At 46.1% G+C, this 23,290-nt stretch overlaps 1 protein-coding gene across 2 annotated transcripts; it reads right to left on the bottom strand.

The window, feature by feature from the left end:
- Nucleotides 1-924: 924 nt before the first annotated feature.
- LOC310796911 (segment polarity protein dishevelled homolog DVL-3-like) lies at nucleotides 925-22,938 on the bottom strand. 2 transcript variants are annotated; one of them, XM_083659159.1, is made up of 15 exons: nucleotides 22,391-22,938; nucleotides 19,769-19,838; nucleotides 16,201-16,334; nucleotides 14,733-14,845; nucleotides 13,270-13,405; nucleotides 11,136-11,226; nucleotides 10,492-10,561; nucleotides 10,053-10,192; nucleotides 8,856-8,932; nucleotides 8,338-8,405; nucleotides 8,040-8,189; nucleotides 5,775-5,906; nucleotides 3,640-3,807; nucleotides 3,315-3,536; nucleotides 925-2,420 (listed from the first exon to the last, which is right to left on the bottom strand). In XM_083659159.1, exons 1-15 carry the CDS (start codon nucleotides 22,549-22,551, stop codon nucleotides 2,038-2,040), a joined length of 2,115 nt encoding a protein of 704 aa, XP_083515285.1. In that variant the 5' UTR covers nucleotides 22,552-22,938; the 3' UTR covers nucleotides 925-2,037. The 2 variants fall into 2 exon arrangements, with proteins under 2 accessions (XP_083515285.1, XP_083515286.1); XM_083659160.1 differs by having other exon boundaries at nucleotides 16,219-16,334.
- Between the last annotated feature and the right edge of the window lie 352 nt (nucleotides 22,939-23,290).

The following is a 23,290-nucleotide window of genomic DNA, read 5'->3' as shown; positions in this document are numbered from 1 at the left end:
TGGGAAGCAGGGTGGCCGAGTGGGAAGACAAGACAGTGATGATTACTTTTTTTTCCCTCCATATCAAGGACCAGTTTTGGTCCACATTTGATGACATTTTGCCTCTCACACATATCTGCTAATGTTTTATTGCTAATGATTTTGTCCAGAATTACTGACTATCTGTATTGTAGGTAGAGATGTGAAACTATAATCACACGTTTCAGAATCAGAAAGACTTTAATGATCCCCGGGGGGGAAATTCTTCTACTCTGCATGCTATAATTGTGTTAACTTCATGTAGATGAGAAATGTTGAAGTTTTAACAATTCAGCAATTTGCCTGGGACCTCCTCAAGGACCCCTGGTATTAGTCCCCCGGACCCCATGATGAGAACCACTGTCGTGTCCTAGAACAAGAATGCCTACCAGTTCAGCTAACTAAACCCTGCACTCCGAGTGACCTACCGTGAAGGGGGGGCAATTGAAAAGGAATTTCCCTGTAGGGATCAATAAAGCATCTTTACCACATCATCCACATGTTTATCCTATAAACTACTAGTCTATTATACAGATGGTATTCTTTTATCCCATCCTGCAGTGTCCCTCTGAAACCACGTGTAGCCACTTTAATTTGTTCCAGTTGATCCAGTAGATCCTCTCTCTGCAGTACGGCTGTTTTGTTTTTCTGGCCTGCAAAGAACATTTTGCATAGGGTCATTCAGATAAAAATGTGCACAGGTTGATCTGCTGGCAGTGCACACAACCACAGCCCACACACACATCTGCACACCAGATTGCCTAACCTTCACATTCCTTCTCTTGGACGGTCTGGGATTCTCTGCTTTTAAGCGCAAATATGACCTCAAGTTCACTGGGGGAGGGGGGGGGAGGGTGCAAACACATACACACTCGAGAGTAAAAACACAGAACGACAACGTTAAGTCATAAAACTATATTTATAAATAAAAAGAAATTTTTTTCCTTGATAAAAGAGTAGTGTGAAAGACATGGTAAGAAATTTGTTCCACTATACATTATCACAAGACAGAGACTGAAAATGCTCTGGTTAACAGATGAAAATGCAGTTATGTCGTTTAAAAATGACTCTTGAAGCTGGATGCTCATGTTTAGTGTTGAAAAATGAAACTATTTTGTGACCTGCTACGTATAGAATAAAACAAACGCATTCTTACAGAAAGGACCTCGATTCTCTTGCACTACATACAACTTTTTCCATTTTTGTTCTCTCTTAAAGTCAAGCAAACATTTAAAGAGTCTGAATAAGGTTAACCGTTAGTGTTCATTTTTAGCTTTCTTTCACTTTGTTTTTTTTCTTTCTTCCCGTCCACATGATCTGTTGTTAGAGGTCAGCGAGGGAGAAGTGTGGGGGGGGAGGAAGGAGGGAAGAGGCTTTTCGCTCTCTGCTCTGTGTTTCGGTTCCTCTGCGGTGGTGCAGGGGTGGGGGAGGACAGAGAACGTTAAGATAAGGAGACTAGAGAAGGAAAGTGAGGGAAGAACAAATGAAAAACATCCACGTAGAAAAGCGCAGAGTCATCTTCCCCAGCCGGCGATGCCCCATGCCTCCCTCCCTTGTTCTTTGTCCTGACACAAACTCTTCCCCGCCAGGAAGGGGGACACTGAGAAAGGCGCTTTGGTTCCATCTTGAGGGAGGGGGGCTTCTTCACTGAAGAAAGTATGGCCACTACTACTAGGAAGAAAAGCGCAAGAGAGGAGGAAACATTCTCGCTCGCCAAAGATGATAGGGCTTGGTTACATTTCTGATCTTAACCCATTGATACCTGATGCAGCATTTGCGTGTATATCCCTCATTTGTGTGCGTATCCCTTTAAGACCGCGAACCGCGTTAACGCGGTTTTAAAGGGATACACACACAAATGCTGCATCAGGTATCAATGGGTTAAGAACTGGAATCAAGCCATTAGGTTTGGCTTCTGCAATCTTCCCTCCCTCCTGTCCCGTCATCCTGTCTTCAACACGACGACGACGACAACAGAAAGCCCAATCTGCTTTTCTGTGATCGGCCCTACGACCTGCGTCACATCACGTCGACAAAGAATTCCCCGGGGTTTCCCACAGCCATACGCAGGGACTGGCGGGAGCCGGTGAGCTCGGGGGGCGCAGTGGCGAGCTCCCGGCCCGGCGGTGCACCGGGGGCGGCCGTGGGCAGCAGGTGCGCGGGCTGGGGGGGCAGACCGGGGGGGCCGTAGACCAGGCCGGAGCCGTAGGCGATGACGTGGGAGTGGTGGGAGTGATGGGAGTGGGCACTGCGGTGGCTGACAGAGCTGCGGATGCTTCGCTCACTAGGGGGTGCCAGCGAGCGCTCGCTCGGGGCCCGGTGGCTCCTGATCTCTGATTCGCTGCCGCCGCTGCCGCCGGACTTGCGACCCTCGTTCTTACTGCAGTTCGAACCACTGCTCCCTGTGGACAGAGGAGGGAGGGGGGAGGGGGGGGGGTGGGGGGGCAGGGTTGTTACATGTTCTATGCATATTAAGTGTATATTATGTACCAGTCAAATGTTTGGACACATATAAAAAATTATAATGTATAACATCTCATTGAATGTACTGTTTTTCATTCTCTTTCAGCCATTTTAATCTAGAGGCTTATGCTTAAATGCTTGAAATTTGTTTCTTAATTAAACAAATATAGTGAAGTTGAAGCATAAAGCCTTTCCCTTTCCATCAAGGCAAAGGGCAGCAGCTACTTTATGAAGAATCTACAATATAAGACTTTTAATTTTAATTTGTTTAACACTTTTTTGGGTGACTGCATAATTCCATTTGTGTTACAGTATTTCATAGTTTTGATGTCTCTACTATTGTAAAAAAGGGAAAATAGTCAAAATAAAGAAAAATGCATGTCCAAACTTTTGACCAGTAGTGTAGGTAGGACATGGCGTTATTTACTGAAACATTACATAACATTAACATGAATTTAAAGTGCCAGTGAAATTACGCAAGCGCTTTGTGTAACAGTTTGTGAGAGACTGAAGAAAGCAGCATGACTAATGCGGACAGGGTCTATCTATGTACATTCACTGTCTCTCCTCGACAGGAAGGCTTAGCTGTTACCAAAGGGAATTAAAAGATTTCTATTTTATTTTATCATACACACAGCTTCACTGTATGAGTCACAGGGCAAAGTTCTTAAGAAAACATGAGCTTAGATAGCACATTTTCTTTGCTTCAAATCTGTACAAACTGCTTTTAACAATAATTAATCTCGTTTTAGCCCCCCCCCCACCCCCAACTAAAACCATATTAATTGTTTCTGCATGTTGAGTATATATGGTTGATACGATGCTGCACTCACCGCTGTGCTGGCTTCCTGCGCTGCCGGCGCCCACCCCACCAGGGAAGGGCTGGGCCAGGTCGTGAGGGGCCTGGGGGTTGTAGGGGTGTGGGATGGGGAACTGGTAGGGCAGGGCCATGGGCCAGGGGGCCGCCCCGGGGTGAGGCAGAGGGGGGAGGGTGTCCTGATCTGAAGCGCCCCCGCTGGAACCGTCATGGTCATGAAGTGAGAGGTGGGTCATGTCTATGGGGGTAGAGGGAGAATTTATAGTGACATACTGGACCACTTCTAGAAAGCTCGACTTAACTTTCATTCGGCTAAGCAAAAATGTGTCCACGGCACTTACTGCCACAGAGGTCTCCAAAGATGTAGTAGCACTGTTCGGAGAAGGTGATCTTGTTGACAGTGTGTCGGATGAAGCCGGCCTTCAGGAGGTTGCTGGCGTACTTTCGAGCTTCGCGGCGATCTGAGAACCCTTCCACATGGTGGAACAGCCAGTCCACCACGTCAGAACCTGAGCAGATAAACACACACAAGCACATGATGGAAGAGCCAGTCCACCACGTCAGAACCTGAGCAGATAAAGACACACAAATATTTAAGGCAGCTCAATCATGTTTTGCTAATCCCATTCTGTGACTTTTTTCCTTGACATAACATCATTTTCACATTGATGAACTGAACTTGTCTACAGTATATTCAGATTTGACATTTTTCGTCGCAGTCAATTTATATGTCCAGAGTTTTGTTTCGGCTAGCAACAACCATCACTGGAGGATTAAAGGGAATTGTAGTTTATGAGTCCTTCGAGGTATCCAGGTCAGCAGCAAAAACTGACGTTAAGTACCTGGCAGCCAAAAAACAGAAAGAACAAATTTATAGAGTATTACCAGGGTGAAGGGAAGGGGGGGATCCATTACTTGTCCAGGTGTTTCATTAATATAACATTATTTATTGGAAAATAAAAGGAAAGGAAATCCTATTACTATAATACACTACAAGCAACACTAAAGACACTGTATTAATTTAATAGATCGTTCAAATTAGATTAAAATCATAAAACTGGTAATGATTTGTGGTTAGAAGAAATGGTGATCAATTCTCAGCTGATCTAGGAGGTTTTATTATAGCAGTGATACTCAACCCGAGGCTCTAGAGCCACATGCGGCTCCTTTATGGGGAGTTGTGGCTCCTTTAAGTCCTACTTAAAATAAATAGAAACCTAAAAGAAGATAAAGGGACGAAAGGGACTTTTTGGGATTGTGGCTCTTGCACATACTTGCTTTTGTCAATGTGGCTGCTGAGCAGGGCAAGGCTGCGTACCACTGCTTTATATTATCACTTCAACCTTACTAAAATACTGACAGTCCAAATTCACACAATGGACTGAGCAAAAACAAAAAGACATGTCTTGTACAATGTGACAGTTATTTATACGGACTTTCAAATCGATTATTGCCGGTTGTACTTTTCAATATGGCTTCCATCACCCGGTTACACCAGGACACATAAAAACAAGGCAGGGTTGAATGTTCCCAAATGTATTTTGCTCACATTGTGATTCTGCTCAATTTATTTGCCCTGGCATAATTAGATGATAAAAGTCAGACTCAAACTAGATAACCGCCTAGAGGTTGTATGCCTCTGCCAACAAGTGAAGTTGCAGTTTACTTTACATCCATGTCTGTCTGGACTTATAAAATATATCGAGTGAAGACTTTGAAGGCCTTAAGTGTTTTGTTTTTCAAAATGGACGTTATCACTATATTGACATGTATGATTCCAGTGAGAAACATGCGGTCTTCAATTAAAGACCATTTTTAGTACAGATGACTGATAAGAGCTTCGTCACATGGATCAATGACAATCACCTGAAGCGAAAACCAATGAGCTTGTGGAGGACTATACCAGAGGAACAGGAGGCCCCCTGTCCTGGTTGTCATCCAGAGAGAGGAAGTGACTTATGCAAGTATCTTGGCGTCCAAATCAATATAATTAATGTGATTAGTAGGTCAACTTCAAAGATTTTTGGCATCTGCAAAAGTAAGCGAGAGCACTCGGCTACAGTGGTAAGCAAAACATGACGAAGTCACATTGAAGCTGACCTTTGAACTTTTGGATATACATGTACAATGTCATCACTTCATCATTGTATCCTATTAGACATTTGTGTGACAAATTGTCATAATTAGCATGATGAATTGTTGAGTTATGGCCAAAAACATCCTTTGTGAGGTCACAGTGACCTTGACCGTTAACCACCAGAATCTAATCAGTTCATCCTCGAGTCCAAGTGGATGTTTTTTTTGCCAAATTTGAAGAAATTCCCTCAAGGCGTTCCTGAGATATCGCGTAAACGAGAACGGTCGCCGGCGGTGGAGGCACAAAACGACAAATGTAGCCATGGTAACAAGGTCGGCAAAGGGAGCGCGGGTGAGCATAGTGATGCCCGGTGCTTTGATAAAACCATAGAAAGCGTACCAATAAAGGCGTTAGCGATGGTGATCTTCAGCCACATCCTGTCCCGCACCTCCAGACCCGACTCGGGGGACGCCATGGCCTTAGCGACCGTCGCCATGTCGCTGTGGATGGAAAGGTGGAACTCGTCGAATCCTGGGGGAGATCATGAGGAGAGAGACAGACAACAAGTTACCACAGGAGCCGAGCCAGATCCTACTCTCAAAGAGTTGTAGTATTCAGGTCTGGCCTGTCTCAAACATGCTGCACGTCTTCTTGGTCTTCTTGTATCTGACCAAACTTGTCGAAGATATTTCCGTTTCACGCCGTGGAATCCTCCTTCTTATTAAAGCCCATGGAATCAATCTCACACAACTATGTGAAAGTCTTGAGGTTGATTCTGGAGGGGGGGGGGGGTTTCTCAACTTTTCCTTTTTTTTGTTTTTAACGAAAGCACAGCTGGGTACTGTTATCGTGACAACTTTGAAAGATGAGTGTGTTTTGGAATTTGTCTCAAATGATATTAGGTTTCCTTTGGTCTGGACTGTAATTCGACTGTTGTTTGGTCTTGATCGTGACTCAGGGACTAAGCCATGGTCTTCATTTGTCTTGGACTCACACTGAGCCGGCCTTGACAACACCCTAGCAACAGCTCCCTCGTTATACTAAAGAATGTGATCGAGTGAAATTTATATTCTGCCCCAACGGGAAAGTCTTACCGAAAAATGGAATCTCATCCCGTTTGCCGTGGACGAGAAAAGTGTGCAGAGAAAGAGAGGATTCCTCCCAACAGAGCGAGGAAGAAAAAAATCCCTGTGCTTCCAAAAAGATTACAGGGAAGATGAGAGCTGAGAGTTATGTCTGGGGTTTTGACGAGAGAGTTATTGAGCAGATGGAGACTGCGAGGCTGGAGCTGTGACTAGTCTCTGGAATGCAGGGAAAAGGGCAGGGCCCACTCAACTGTGAGATTTACTAACACATAAAGATACTGATATTGGGGCCGTCTCTGCACGGCTACAGTATCTCTGCACCTTTTTTGGAGGATTTCTTTTGAGAGTGGGAGTAGTGTAGCCTGGTATCCGGCAGCCCCATATGAATCGCAGTTGTCAGCAGCACTCCATATGGGGGTCTGTCTGGACGCAAGCCAATCCACTGGCAGGTATTCAGGACAGATACTGTCCGGGACGCCTGATTGGCTGGGTAAGCGGTGGTACTAAATCTAACGTTACCGATGATGACTGACGCATTACAGAGCGCTGCAACAACAACACACCTGTAAGCACTTCACCGGGCTTAAAATGCCAGTGTGAGTGACCAAACGTTTAGCTTGTTAAGCAGTTGGAGTCACGCTCTTTCCAGTAACATATCGTCTTTGAAATCCGTTGGCCGGTTGTTGAGCTGCTTGTGGCTAAGTTGCAGCTGAAGTCAACGTCGTTAGCGGTTGCCGGTGTAGGTACCCGGATGTAGCAGACAAAAGTACTGAAGGCAAGAGACAAAGCTTGTGTTTTTTATGACAACAGCGCTCCCGTCCTTGATTTTGCTGTGGAACCACTGAGTGGAACAACCTATTAGCCCTCAGTTCTTATCAATTTAAGTTATTTGGCGCAGAATCGTCAAAGTTGTCCTGCTTTGCTACTGTGATTGGTCAAAGAGTTTGACCAATCAGTTAGGGCTGAAAAATACATCAGCGAATCAGTGGGAACAGGCTTGCGCTCAGACCCTAATGAAGGATTAATTGGGGCTGGTTACCAGGCTAGAGCTGTTTTCAAAAAATGTGAAATTGTGAAATAACACATCCCCACTGCACTATAAGTCTCATACCTTCATTATGTGACTATTTCAAGTCAAGTTTATTTATAAACACACATGCGCAGTTGCCAGCCGGTTCTTTTCACCTGACAGGGGGAGCTTCACCAGTAGGACGTAGCACGTGGGAGGATCACGCTATTCCCACCAGTTCCCTTCCACCCTGACCAGGCGCCCCGACCGACCAGAGGAGGCGCTAGTGCAGCGATCAGGACACATACACCCAATGCGGCTTCCCACCCTCAGGCACAGCCAATCGGGCCTGTATGGATGCCTGACCAAGCCGGAGGCAACACGTGGATACGAACCTGCGACCCTCGTGTTGGTAGGCAGGGAATCTACCGCTACGAATAAGAACACTTTTAACAAACAAGCTGCCACAAAAGCACATTGTGAACCAAGTAGTACTGGGCAACACCAGAGGACAGTCTACTACAGCGAGTCTGGACCGAGACACTGGGGGGGTGGGGTGGTGTGACTCACGCTCAGTCTCAGGGATGGAGCTGCTGATGGAGGAGCTGGTGGAGGTGACGGTGCTCATGGAGGGGCTCATGCCGTACGCAGGGTACACCCCCGTCATAGCCGCCGTGTGGGACACCCACGCGGCAGGGTCGATGGGCCGGATTGGCTCACCTGGTGGACCAAACAGAGGGTGGTGCACAGAGGGGGGGGGTTGACTTTTATTTCTCAGACAGCTGCACATCTTTGCAACGAGGTACAGACGTTAAAATGCGAGCTGCTCAGAGAGGGAGACAGAGACAAAAAACAAAGGAACACTTACTCCTGGGCAGAGCGAAGCAGCCACGAGGGTTGGGGTCCCAGCACTTGGCTACAGTCAGGGTAATGGGGCTGGTAAATAAATACAAAGACAGGTTTACACACACAGACTGTTAACACCGAGCTAAAAACACACAGAATAATAGACCCTTTACTAAGGTTCTGTTAAGTTGCTTGATTTGCACGATGCGATTTATGATGGGACTTTTATATTTATTGCTGTTGAAGAACCTGCGAAGATACCCCTGAGTGAGTGAGTGGGTGAGAGTGAGTGAGTGAGTCAGTGAGTCAGTGCGTGAGTCAGTGAGTCAGTGAGTGAGTGAGTGAGAGAGTGAGTCAGTGAGTCAGTGAGAGAGTGAGTGAGTCAGTGAGTGAATGAGTGAGTGAGAGAGTCAGTGAGAGAGTGAGTGAGTCAGTGAGTGAATGAGTGAGTGAGAGAGAGAGTCAGTGAGTGAGTGAGAGAGTGAGTGAGTGAGAGTGAGTCAGTGAGTGAGTGAGTGAGTGAGTGAGTGAGCCTCTCACCCTGGCTTGTGTACGATGTCCCTCAGCACTCGGACTGCGTCATCGTTGCTCATGTTCTCAAAATTGATGTCATTCACCTACAGGGACAGAAGAAGAAAAAGAAAACGATGGCTCAGGCTCTCTAACCATATGCTTGACCAACAATATGATTCAAATTCACCACAATTCATATCACCACAACATACGATGGACTTGAGATCAAGCGTTTCTTATAGGGAACATGTATAAAATCTAGAATTTGACAGTCAGATAGGCTCTTAAGCACATAGAGAGCCAAAGTGGAACATCACTTCCTGCTTCAGCACTGTACCAGAGATTTTCATCCGCCATTTATTTTGCCATATACATTTCGTAAAATGCTTATAAAAAGAAATGTACTGGTTCAAACCAAACAGTACAGATATATTTAGAAACAGGAGAGATCGCATAACATTTCACTAGGACCAAAACGTTGGAAAAAATGCGGGTTTAAAGAAAATATTTTTTCGATGTTTTTTTAGGTTTTGGTCTGAGTTAAATGTTTTATGGTCTCTCCCAATTCTAAATATAGCTGAACAGTTTGGTTTGACCAAGTACAACTATTTTTATAAGCATTTTACAAAATGTCTAGGGCAAAATAAATTGCGGAAGAAAATCTCTGGTACAGTGCTGAAGCAGGAAGTGACGTTCACTCTGCCTCTCTATTTACAACTGAAAAGACAAGTCTGTTTTCAAACTGTTCACAAACATGATGACTTCCATAATGTTACACACAATGCCATCTGGATAGAAACACTTTTGATTAGTCTCGCACTACTGAGTCATTTCACTTCGCTGCGGGTGCTGGCACTCAACGCAAACACAACATGTACCCACGCACACACACAGACTTTCCTGGTCCGAATCCCAGGTATGCCACACCACAAACTTTTTCCTCCTGTCTCTCTCTCTTCCTCTCTCGCTCTCCCACACACACACCTGAAGCAGCATGTCTCCAGTCTCTCTCTTCCACACACCTGCAGCAGCATGTATCCAGTCTCTCTCTCTCTCTCTCTCTCTCTCTCTCTCTCTCTCTCTCTCTCTCTCTCTCTCTCTCTCTCTCTCTCTCTCTCTCTCTCTCTCTCTCTCTCTCTCTCTCTCTCTCTCTCTCTCTCTCTCTCTCTCTCTCTCTCTCTCTCTCAGCAGCATGTATCCAGTCTCTCTCTCCCACAAACACACCTGCAGCAGCATGTCTCCAGGCTCGATGCGTCCGTCTGCGGCCACAGCTCCTCCCTTCATGATGGAGCCGATGTAGATTCCTCCGTCTCCCCTCTCGTTACTCTGGCCCACAATGCTGATGCCCAGGAAGTTGTATTTCTCTGTGGAGGCGAGCAGGGATGAGAAGAGGACCGAGGGTGCTAATGAGTGCATTATTAGCTCAGGTAAGGCAGTACTGACCGGAAGTAGCTTTACCACCTGCCCCAAATCAAGCAACAAATCATTATTAGCATGAATTTGTTTTTGTTTACTTTCTCGTGAAAAGGTTTTTTGACTCAAACAACAATAAATGCACGGGCCACAAATGTGCGACTGGACACAACAGCGGGCTCCGTTTAGTCCAACAAATGCAAGTGGAATTCAGAGACGGTTAAATGAGGCCACCATGTTAGCCACTCACCCATGTTGAGAGTGACGGTGATGATGTTCAGAGACATGGTGGAGTCGGTGATGCTGCTGAATGACGACGACTGGAGGGAAACAAAGAGTCAAAGTCAGGAAAGTTGGATAGAATAACATGTTTGATAAAGAATAAATGATAAACACGATTTCAGACGGCAGCCCGTCTTTATTGTCACACGAACACACTACAACACATGCATGCGGCCACTACACACACTCATGCTGACGGTGGCCGGTGAAATAATGTCCTCTGCATTTGACCCATCCAGGCTCGTCCTTTCCTCCAGGGGGCAGGCCGGGAGCAGTGGTCGCTATTTCTTTCAAGCGCCCGGGGACCTTCATTGGACCAACTTCAGATGTTGTCGACGTCACTGGTCGGATGACGATCTTCTGCATGTTTTTAGCGGGGGGTTATGTACGGAGGAACCCCCTGGGGGGTACGGGGAGAACATGCAAACTCCACACAGAAAGGCCCTTTCGACAAGATAGCCCACCTGGGCAGTAGGCACTGAAGATATGGGGGGGTCACAACTCCAGCGCCCACAGCATCCCAGGTGAGAATCGAACCCAGGACCTTCGAGCTGTGAGGCGACAGCGCGTGTGTGTGTGTGTGTGTGTGTGTGTGTGTGTGTGTGGTCGTACCCGGTCCATATTGGAGGTCTTGGGTTTCCGTCGGCGACGGCGGTGTCGTCTCATCAGACGAGAGGAGCTCTGCTCAGTGGAGCTGCTAAACCTGAACGTGGGAAGGAGAAGAAGGGAGAGAGACTGTAGCCATTTAATGACAGAAAATAGATACACTTCACTTGACAATATTCCAACACAAGAACGGCCAAACAATCATGACAAGAGACTTAAAACATGGGAGCAACAGAGCATATGACATTTCTGGGACTTTCTGTCCTCTGCTCTGTCTGATGTAAATGGCCTGCATTTATATACCGCTTTTATCCAAAGCGCTTTACAATCAGTAGGTATACATTCACCCATTCACACACCGATGGCGGCAGGTTACCACGCAGGGTGCTGGCACACCATCGGGAGCAATTTGGGGTTCAGTGTCTTGCCCAAGAACACTTCGACATGCAGACTGGAGGAGGCGGGAATCGAACCACCGACCTCTTTTATCCAAAGCGATTAGTGGACGAGCCGCTCTACCTCCTGAGCTACAGCCGCCCCAATTAAATGATGTCATCATTTAATTGATGAGCGGGTATGCACACATTTCTTTATTGACAAATCTTTGCCGCCTCAAGCAAGCAGAGAAACTGAGAGATCATAATTCACATTTAAAACACTTGGATGGAAACGAAGATATGTTTTTCCACAAGTTAGCAAAACTTACTAGCATATCTAAACTTCAAATCATCCTTAGTAATACCTAACTTAAGAAGCGCTTCAACCACCGTTTCCATATTGGAACAAAGTGAGGCTTGCCCTGGCCAGGACCAGCTTTCAGAGTTTGTGATATTTTGAAAGAAAACATTGTATGACCAAAACCTTAACTTGCTCCTGATGGTTTAAAAATCTGTGTAGAAATTCTCCATGTATTTTAGCCCAAGAATTAGAGTAAATATCATTGGTTGCATTTTTCCCCCCATGTTTCCTGATCCCAGCAATGCACCACCCTCATTCTCACTGTGCGAGTGTAACCGCTCTATTGTGGTTTTGAAAGTGAGAGGTTACTTGAGTGTAACCGCTCTATTGTGGTTTTGAAAGTGAGAGGTTACTTGAGTGTAACCGCTCTATTGTGGTTTTGCTAGTGAGAGGTTACTTGAGTGTAACCGCTCTATTGTGGTTTTGAAAGTGAGAGGTTACTTGAGTGTAACCGCTCTATTGTGGTTTTGAAAGTGAGAGGTTACTTGAGTGTAACCGCTCTATTGTGGTTTTGCTAGTGAGAGGTTACTTGAGTGTAACCGCTCTATTGTGGTTTTGAAAGTGAGAGGTTACTTGAGTGTAACCGCTCTATTGTGGTTTTGAAAGTGAGAGGTTACTTGAGTGTAACCGCTCTATTGTGGTTTTGCTAGTGAGAGGTTACTTGAGTGTAACCGCTCTATTGTGGTTTTGAAAGTGAGAGGTTACTTGAGTGTAACCGCTCTATTGTGGTTTTGCTAGTGAGAGGTTACTTGAGTGTAACCGCTCTATTGTGGTTGCTAGTGAGAAGTTCGGTTGACTCATGGTTGATGCCATTCCCTCAATCAACTCAAATGAGCAACAATCTGCAAAAGCAGATGTTGTTAGCTTCCATAGGCTAGTGTTTCAGTTGCTAGCGCCTGCCCAACACTGTTTACAAATTGACATGCGTGATGATGATCACCCCTAGTGTGTGATTGGCCATCAACTTGTCAATCAAAGCTCTGCTGTGAACAGAAAGGACACACCCACAGTTATTTAAAGTCACCGACATGGGGTTTTTAACTGTTTAAAGCAGTTAGTTTATCGAGTTGGCGCCAAGAGACACAGAAATATAGTTCAGGCAGAAAAGCATTTCCTGCTGTGGTGGAAAGCTTTTCCCCAGACCTGCTGGTGCCGTGTCAGGATGCTGAGAACAGCAGGGCCTCGAAAAGTGGGGCGCAGCAGATCCTCTTAGGGCTCCTTGTGAGGAACCCCAGGAGGGTAGCCACAAAAACCACCCAGCGGTTAGACGCTATTGTACCATTCTGTGCCAAAACCCAGAAACTGTCATTCCAGAGGTAGCCCTAGTCCTCCGGCCAAACGCCTTTTTCCTTTTGGGGAGGTGCAATTACGAAGAAGCAGCTCCACAGTGTGTGCGTCTGACCTGCTGGTGGCGTCGTCATCCTCCGAATCGAAGCAGGAAGTAGACTCCAGCTCGCTGCTCATGAAGGAGGAGCAGCTGTCGTATTCGGGGCCACCGCGGCCCGCCGCCCGTGACGAGTACCCATTCTGCCTTCCAGCTGCAGGGGGGAACAGGGTGGTGATCAGGGTGACACACATGAAACCAGGACATATGAGTGATATGGGAAGGGGGGGGGGGGGGGACGCCGACGCCTCCCACCCAAGCCACAAACTCTTTGAGGCACTCCCCCTTGGCCGAGGCGACTGGGGTCTGGCAGAACCAGAACCTCTCGTCTGCCATCCACCTCTTCGACATCAACGAGGCCTGAAAGTCCCCACGAATAAAGCTTCTGGCATACTCTTCACGCCCAGCCAAGCACATAGGGCGCGCGGCGATTTTGACGTCATCGCACGGGGCGTGTCGGGGGGCGAGGCCTGAGCGCAGCACGGCGCGTCCATGGAGATTTTTCTATCAGCGCGATGTTCTGTTTTGCGCGCGCACTCCGTGGAGCCCCGCCTCCAGCACGTGCGCGAAGAGTATGCCAGAAGCTTAAGGGACAGGGGAAGGGGGAGACCAAGCAGTCGGCTTGGCAATGGGCCGAGGTCCCCCCCCACTGTCACATATGTCCCTTTAAAGGACTGCACTTTACATTTTGTGATTTCTTTTTTGACTGTTTTTCTACATATAGCTTTATCTTCTACTATTGATGTGATCGCCATGCGGCATACTCGCACCAAGTCAAATTCCTCATTTAAAATCGGATGACTTGCTCGTGAATCTTGAATAAAATGAAATATATAAAAATAAAAATGAGAAGAAATGTCTTTCACCCCCCGGAGCTGCAAATATTCACACAATGCCCGCAATCCCTTTAACCATAGCCATAAAGAACTGTACCCTCAGTGCCATAAATGCATAGTTCTTGTCATTTCGACCACGTGAAAACCCAGCTTTACCGCCGCAAATGGTCGTGTTGTGACACAAACCATGGCCATCCAACCTCAGCACCAAACCTAACTACAGGGTCCTCCAGACTCTGTGATGACAGCAGCCAGGCTGGGTAGGTGTAAGGAGTCGCGTTGCAGACAGGATTGTGCGCACACAACAGTTTTTCATTTGTACCATTTTGGGAAAGCCATTTCTGGTGATATATGATGTATGATATTGTGCTGCCTGCAACAAACAAAACACAGGACTCTAATCTAAGCTGTTAAATAAAAATGAGCGAGCTGTGAATGATGTGCAATAAGACTGATGCATAGCATGACAGTGAGAGAGATTAGAACACAAAACAATAGACCCTTTTCACGGGGGCCATTTTGTGGCAAAAAAGCAGGGTGCAAGCATTGATTGTATAACAATTCAATCAATCCCGTGTTTACCCTGCCTTTTCGGCACAAAATGGCCCCCGCGAAAAGGGTCTATGCGGTGAACAGCTCTCTGACCGTGGTCATTGTTGTGCTTTCGACGCGGCCTCTCCCGCTCTCTCCTCTGTGACACCATGGAGCCCGTCTCTGTGTCGTTGTCCAGAGTGTCCCGGCCGCTTGCTGCCTTCCCACTGCGGAGACAGAGGGAGCGGAGGGACAGCAGAGAGACAAAGACGTTGTCAAAGAGAGAATGCTTCCCTCACTATCAGCAGCAGAGTAGTTTAACAAGCATTACAGCAAATGTTTCTATATTATGTGCTTCTTATCACAATAACTGTCTTGAGTCAGAGAAGTGGTTATAGGCTAAGGATGTGTACGACTTGCTCTGCACACAATTTGAATACTCTTTGCAGAAGCTGCAATTATTTACTGATGGTTGATTTGTTCCAGTCTGGCGAGCATTTAGCGTTTCATTGCTATTATTGACTTCTATACACCTTTCACATGTTGACTAATCATATTACATTTACAACTGTGACAACCGGGAATAGCTGCGTTTCATTTCTTTTCAGCAAAAAAATCAATACAAAAATCAGCAATCCAGCTAAATGTTTGAAAACAGCGAGTATGAAAACAGTAACACAAATTAACTGTGCAATCTCCAAGTGAAAAGCGCTTAACTATGAATGATTGAAATGATTGATTACTCTGCAGAGGAAAAACAGTGTAATGATAAATGGGGGGGAGAAATATATATGTCAAAGTGTAGAAACAGAGGGAGAAATATATATGTCAAAGTGTAGAAACAGAGGGAGAAATATATACATGTCAAAGTGTAGAAACAGAGGGAGAAATATATATGTCAAAGTGTAGAAACAGAGGGAGAAATATATATGTCAAAGTGTAGAAACAGAGGGAGAAATATATATGTCAAAGTGTAGAAACAGAGGGAGAAATATATATGTCAAAGTGTAGAAACAGAGGGAGAAATATATATGTCAAAGTGTAGAAACAGAGGGAAAAATATATATGTCAAAGTGTAGAAACAGAGGGAGAAATATATATGTCAAAGGGTAGAAACAGAGGGAGAAATATATATGTCAAAGGGTAGAAACAGAGGGAGAAATATATATGTCAAAGGGTAGAAACAGAGGGAGAAATATATATGTCAAAGTGTAGAAACAGAGGGAAAAATATATATGTCAAAGTGTAGAAACAGAGGGAGAAATATATATGTCAAAGTGTAGAAACAGAGGGAAAAATATATATGTCAAAGTGTAGAAACAGAGGGAGAAATATATATGTCAAAGTGTAGAAACAGATTGTGTTCCCTCAGGCAGTCACAGGGTGTCACACTTTTCTATCCAACGTGTTGTGTCCTCTGTTATTATGGTTATTAGACAGCACAGAAAGGTTCATTCAAGACACATGCACTGAGCCAAACACAAGGCGTGCATCATGGCAACAATATCACTCACTCACTCACACACACTCACACACACACTCACACACACACACACACACACACACACACACACACACACACTTCTCTGAGTGTACTGACTGGTAGGAAGGGGGTCTGGAGTCTCCGATGCCTCCGGTCCTCTCCAGAGGGGGAGGCGGCTCTATACTGTCCGCCACCGAGCCTCCATCTGAGTGGGCTCCATCTCCTGAGACCAGCTGCAGACAGACAGAAAGACAGAAAGACAAACAGGTCATCTCCAGAGACCAGCTGCAGACAGACAGAAAGACAGACAGACAGGTCATCTCCTGAGACCAGCTGCAGACAGACAGACAGGTAATCTCCAGAGACCAGCTACAGACAGACAGACAGAAAGACAGACAGGTCATCTCCTGAGACCAGCTGCAGACAGACAGACAGAAAGACAGACAGGTCATCTCCAGAGACCAGCTACAGACAGACAGGTCATCTCCAGAGACCAGCTACAGACAGACAGGTCATCTCCAGAGACCAGCTGCAGACAGACAGAAAGACAGACAGACAGGTCATCTCCTGAGACCAGCTACAGACAGACAGAAAGACAGACAGGTCATCTCCAGAGACCAGCTGCAGACAGACAGAAAGACAGACAGACAGGTCATCTCCTGAGACCAGCTACAGACAGACAGAAAGACAGACAGGTCATCTCCAGAGACCAGCTGCAGACAGACAGAAAGACAGACAGACAGACAGGTCATCTCCTGAGACCAGCTACAGACAGACAGAAAGACAGACAGGTCATCTCCAGAGACCAGCTGCAGACAGACAGAAAGACAGACAGACAGGTCATCTCCTGAGACCAGCTACAGACAGACAGAAAGACAGACAGACAGATAGACAGACAGACAGACAGACAGACAGACAGACAGACAGACAGACAGACAGACAGACAGAAAGACAGACAGGTCATCTCCAGAGATCAGCTACAGACAGACAGAAAGACAGACAGGTCATCTCCCGAGACCAGCTGCAGACAGAAAGAAAGACAGACAGGTCATCTCCTGAGACCAGCTGCAGACAGACAGAAAGACAGACAGACAGACAGGTCATCTCCTGAGACCAGCTGCAGACAGGCAGACAGACAGACAGGTCATCTCCAGAGACCAGCTGCAGACAGACAGACAGACAGACAGACAGACAGGTCATCTCCAGAGACCAGCTACAGTCTGTAGACAGACAGACAGACAGACAGACAGGTCATCTCCAGAGACCAGCTGCAGGCAGACAGAAAGACAGACAGGTCATCTCCAGAGACCAGCTGCAGACTGTAGACAGACAGACAGACAGACAGACAGACAGACAGACAGACAGGTCATCTCCAGAGACCAGCTACAGACTGTAGACAGACAGACAGACAGACAGACAGGTCATCTCCAGAGACCAGCTACAGACAGACAGGTCATATCCAGAGACCAGCTGCAGACAGACAGACAGACAGACAGACAGGTCAGAGACCAGCTGCAGACAGACAGACAGACAGGTCAGAGAGATGAGACACACACTCACACAGAGGGATAACCAAGCAGAACGACAAGCATGCACACAAGTCTATTTAGCATGGAACCAGTGGGCACCAGACAGACAGGGCAGAGCACTCATGGAACCAGTGGGCACCAGACAGACAGGGCAGAGCACTCATGGAACCAGTGGGCACCAGACAGACAGGGCAGAGCACTCATGGAACCAGTGGGCACCAGACAGACAGGGCAGAGCACTCATGGAACCAGTGGGCACCAGACACACAGGGCAGAGCACTCATGGAACCAGTGGGCACCAGACACACAGGGCAGAGCACTCATGGAACCAGTGGGCACCAGACAGACAGGGCAGAGCACTCGTGTGTTTACATTTGGACCAGATTCCAGAGCAACAGAGAACTTTTGGATCACCGCCTCCAAAGGTTTAAGACCCCCACCAAGTTAGACACGTTCAGGTGGAAAGACTAGAAAGACCAGAAGCTAGACACTGTCGAAAAGCTGTAATAAATAATAAGTCCACTCAGGGTGGGTCAATGAGCGCAGCCCAGACGTGTTAGATGAGCGAGCGACTCGAGCACGACTGACTGGATGAATGAAAACAGAGCGGTGTTTGTCAGTCTTACTACAGAGAAATGGGGGCATATCCGACCAACAAAAACAGTGGGTTAACTCATTGAACTATAGTGAACTATGTCTATGCTGAACGTGAGGTAACTTAATAAGGTAACCTTATTTGATCAGACCTTTACGAGTGCATCTGGCAGGTCACAGCGGGGATATAAACTGCCCATTTCGTTGACCCTCTCTCTTTTCCAGTTTGTGCCTATAGGCTGTGTTTGTGCCGTCTTCGTTTGCTTGTTTGCAGTGCAGGCTGTTTACTTTGGTGCGCAGAAAGGGCAGAGTGTGTGTGTTTGATTTGTACTGCGGGCCAGTTAAGGTGCACCGAGATAGGGGGGTGAAAATGATTTGATGAACAAAAATCAGTTTGCGCCAGCTGAAAATATACGAGAGGCCAGCAGCACAACACAGGTCGCAGCGCAGGTCCCCCCCCATATGATGTGATTGTGACTTTAGGCCCCAGAGAACAATCAGTCAGGTCATTGAAACAACAGATGAACACTGGAGACAAACACATGGGACAGACTGTAACAGACATAACATTTCATACATGGAAAATTTCCATACCCCCCCCGCTACTACAGAATAACAAACTCACAGGCGTTCCTGCTCTCTCTCACACACAGAGGAAGAGGAATGGTCTTTGAAACGGAGCCAACCAAACAACCAGACTAATAAAAATGGCCACACAACCCAGGCACAGAGCGAGACAAACACGCTGGACTAGACACTCAAGAAGAAACCTACCAATGCCATCGCACTGATGCATCGCAAACTAAATAGAAAAAAACCCATAAATAATCTAAACATACTGCACTTAATCAACCCAATATATCAGTTACTCACATCGACACACAAAACACTCTTTCTCTCCCCCCCCCCCCCCACACACACACACACCACACCCTCTGTGATTCAATCTTCGTGTTAGGCGGCGTGCAGTGAGGCTCTTTGTTAAGAAGTATTTTCCCCTATCCTGTGATTTCACTTGCTCTTAATCCAATCTCAATGAAGAGGGGAAGGCACCAGATGTCTCCCATGTGGTGGCGACAGCAGAATTATTGCTCTGTGCCTCTGTCTGAGTCAGTTAGTACATGCATGTACACACGTGTGTGTTTGTGTGTGTGCGGTGTTTGGTGACAGCACATCATATGAGATGAGTTGATATAAGCATTAAGCAATGTAGCCTTTTACTACGCAGAAAGAAAAAGAAGAACAAGAGGAGAGTGCGCGCGTGTCATCATTACTCAGATCATTATGTGTTAATGACATTATCATACAGGACCTCTCCCTAGGGACAGAGTATGGTTGAGGTCACTGGCCAAGTGGCCAACAACAGATGGCAATAATTGCTAAACATGCACGCACACATGTAGACACACACAGCCGTTTTTAAACAAACACACCAACTAAACACAAGTCAACGTTAGCAGCACATACACACACACACACACACACAGACAAAACATACAAAACACAAAGAAGAATTCCTCCAGAATGTGTTATTTTGAGCGTACCCATGACACCACGCGTCCGTTAAAACAGGGCAGCTTGGCGTTGTCATCAGAAATCTCCTCCTTCACCACCCTGTAAGGAAGACACAGCTTTGATTCAGTGAACCTTTAGTTCACTCAGGCACACTAAAGTGCTCGGACAGGGAAATGAAACGTTAGGCTACTTGACTACATTGAGGCAATGGAGATGGGCAATATGGAATGAAAATAAAATGTGGATCCTAGTTCACTACAAAGGCGTACATTGAGAAAACACTATTGGTTACAAATTCCTAATCTACTGCCTCAAAATACTGGCTGTTCGGAGTGGGGGTGTCCTGGTGGTTCAGTAGTCTAAAGGTAAAACGTCCTGCGTTTGAATCCCTTTGTCGCATGTCATCACTCTCTCTCTCACAAGCCTTGCTGTCTCGCTTCACTTTCATCTAATAATAAAGGCAAAAAAATAGCAAAAAAATAAACAAATTAATAAAAATCATATATTGCCTGTGTTCATTCATACTGTAGTCCGTACCTCATGAAAGCATACGCATATCTCATCTTCAAATTCCAACTCCCTTACAGGGGTCCCACAAGCTTCCTCATCATCAAATTCAAGGACCCAACAACACAGCATAGTTTGGGACATGGATCATGGCTAATTACTGCTACAACAATAAGAATTTTTATGGTGAGAATTAGCAGAAGCTCACGCTAGACAATTAAAAAGAGAGAGGCTTGAATGTGTGAACACTTCTCAACTGTGCTGTGTTAGTGATGGCAGACTATGTGGTCTCTTGCCTTCTCTAACACAGCAAGCACAGCAACAACAAAATACTGTGGTATATATGCTACCCTAAATTCAACACTTTCAAGGACCCATGTCTATTGTCACCAACTTTCAAGGCCTTGATTCCCCCCCCCCCCCCCCCAATTCACAAACTTTCAAGGATTTCATGGACCCGTGGGAACTCTGCACTGAAGTAAATGAATGCACTTGGTGCTCTCTAGCTTGCATCAGCCTCAGCTGATGGATGACGAATATAAAACACAATATGTAGATACATAAGCTAAATATATTGAAAGAAAACAAACAATTCATGAAAGAACCGTTTAAACTCTCGGCATTCCAATCTAACCAAGTGGAAATTAGGCAGGAGTGGAATTTGGCTTGTTTACCATGTGAGAACTTTCAATCTCCCTTACTAAGAAAAGATGATATTGCTAACAAGATTTGGGAAAAAAAGAGTTAGACCCAATTACAGTGTACAACACAAACTCAAATCCCACATCACCATTTTGTCAAGGGTGGTCTTCTACAAGGCCAGAACTCTGACCTAGAGAATTTGTCACAAGGAAGCAACTTTGAAATCAATTAGTTCAGGGAATGTGTATATAATGCTTAGTGTCAGGGTTTTCCCCAAATTACACAAGTCCTGCTCAACCTTGTGAATTTGAAGCAATCCTGCATATATATATTAAAAAAAATCCAATCAGTTACGATTGCTTCAAGATAAGCATCTGATGGTAGGTTTACCACTTTGACACAAAATCCAGGGGAAAGTCCACATACTATTGGTGCTAACAGGATTAGTCTTGCCTTCCAGAGAAGAAGGATCAGAGATGGTCAGTGATTCCTTCTTTGAGTCTTCATAACTACAGGCCCATCTCTATTCCTGTATGACAGGTTCCTCTCTACTCTGTTACATACTGTTGCATACTTAGTCTCAAGAGGCCAATTAAAGGTTTCAATAGTTTATTTACAGGATACCACACCACTATTCACAGCATGAATAGCTTTGGTCTGTCCTACTTGCAAAGGTCCAGAAGTTGTTGCCCCACCCTTATTTGAGTTTAGCCAAAACAAGAAGGAAACCTGGGATGAGTGCTTGAAAAATAGTCCCCCCCCCCACCCCCTTCATCTGTTTTTAAATAACTTATATGGGTTGTAAAAGGAGTTGTTTGGTGTAACATGAAAAGTCTAACGATAGTAGTTTGCAGCCATGTTTTAACACAAAAGGACATGCTCATAAAGCTGCCAGGGTGATGAACAGAGCATTCCTGTGTCCAAGTCTGCATTCCTCTGGACTAATGGACAACAACAGCAGGGCCCTGCTGTGCTGACTACTGAGTGGCCGTTTCCATTCTGACATTTGCTCATTAGCATACGCTTACGATATGTTAGCTAGCTAACGTTACTGACAGCAGATAGCTAACGCTACTATCCTAGATGTTGTCAACTCTTCCTGTCTTTCCACTATCTGAAACCAGCTAGACAGTCTTTTTGGCGAATTTTGGTACGTTCGCGTTTGTGAAACGATCAAACAGAAAACCCATATAAGACGTATACGTCCTAAGCTAAGGTTAACCACACACAAGCAATGTAAACAAATGGCCCAACTGGAGCGGGGACGCTAACCAGAGACTGGCTTGCTAACAGTACAGGCTAGCAGCTAACAAAGAAACGGTAATACAAGCAGCAGGGTTAGCCTACTAACCGCTAACGTTAGCTAGGCAACGTTACGTTAAATAAACCCGATGACAAGCAAGTCAGATAAGGTTAACAACAAACGTAATCTAGCTCAATTTAGGCAAACCAATGTGTGCAATGCCAATTCGTTTGTCAAACCAAACAAACCCAATTATTACCCGAAGTCATCGTCCATAGATTTGAAGAAGAACTTGTAGTTGGGTTTCTTCAGGACATTTTTGAAGTCCGCGAGAGTGACTCTGTCCGCTGCCACGGATAATTTCACCAGATAAGGTGTTTCCTGGTCGTCGAGGTGGTATATAATTTTGGTCTCCCCCATCTCGGACTGCGGCTGGGGCGAGGCAGGCAGGGTGCATCAAGCCAGCGGGCCTGGCAGGCTCCCTCTCGGGCCCCGACTCCCCGTGGCGCTGCGGGGCGGGCGGCTGGCTGCTGGCTGGGCCGTGGTCCTCCCGGCTCTCCCTGGCCTGGCCTGGCTAGCTGACTCGCTGCGTAGCCCGAGTCCTGAAGCTTTTCTACGCCAGCTCGCTACGCCTGCTTTTCAATTCAAAAGCACCTTGCTTTCCTCCACAAAGGGTCCAAAACACTGTCCGAAAATTGAACCGTGTTAGTCTTTGTATGTACTAGCCTTCCGATATAGCGCTAAATGCTGCGAAATAACTTGGAAATGCAAGAAAGATAAACAATCTCAGGATGGCTCGGTTTTCTCCATAGGTTCTCTCGCTACTAGTAGCTGCTGCTGCTGCCAGGCAGCTCCACTTGCACACGAAGCTGCGCCGTCACACATTCATCCAAGCCCGTCTCGGAGGGGCGCCGTCTAGCGGAGAGGAGGAGAGCGGCAGGCAATGTACCACAATGTTGCTGCAGTGTTATGATTTAAAACGTGACCTCTATGACCTCTTCCGTTACGCTGATCCAGCTCCAGAGCCTGAGTAAAAATCAAGCTTAAAAAATATAGCCTACAATGCAGGGAAAGACTAAAATATGAAGTACAGGATCAATCCAGTCAGGACTGCTTCAGAGGACAAGATTCAAGATTTTTATTGTCACTCCATGGTACA

The sequence above is a fragment of the Poromitra crassiceps genome (genome assembly GCF_964638095.1).
Source record: "Poromitra crassiceps genome assembly, chromosome: 23".
NCBI classification, from domain to species: domain Eukaryota; kingdom Metazoa; phylum Chordata; class Actinopteri; order Beryciformes; family Melamphaidae; genus Poromitra; species Poromitra crassiceps.
The sequence above is the reverse complement of the archived record's forward strand: the minus strand, read 5'-3'. Positions and strand labels throughout refer to the sequence as shown.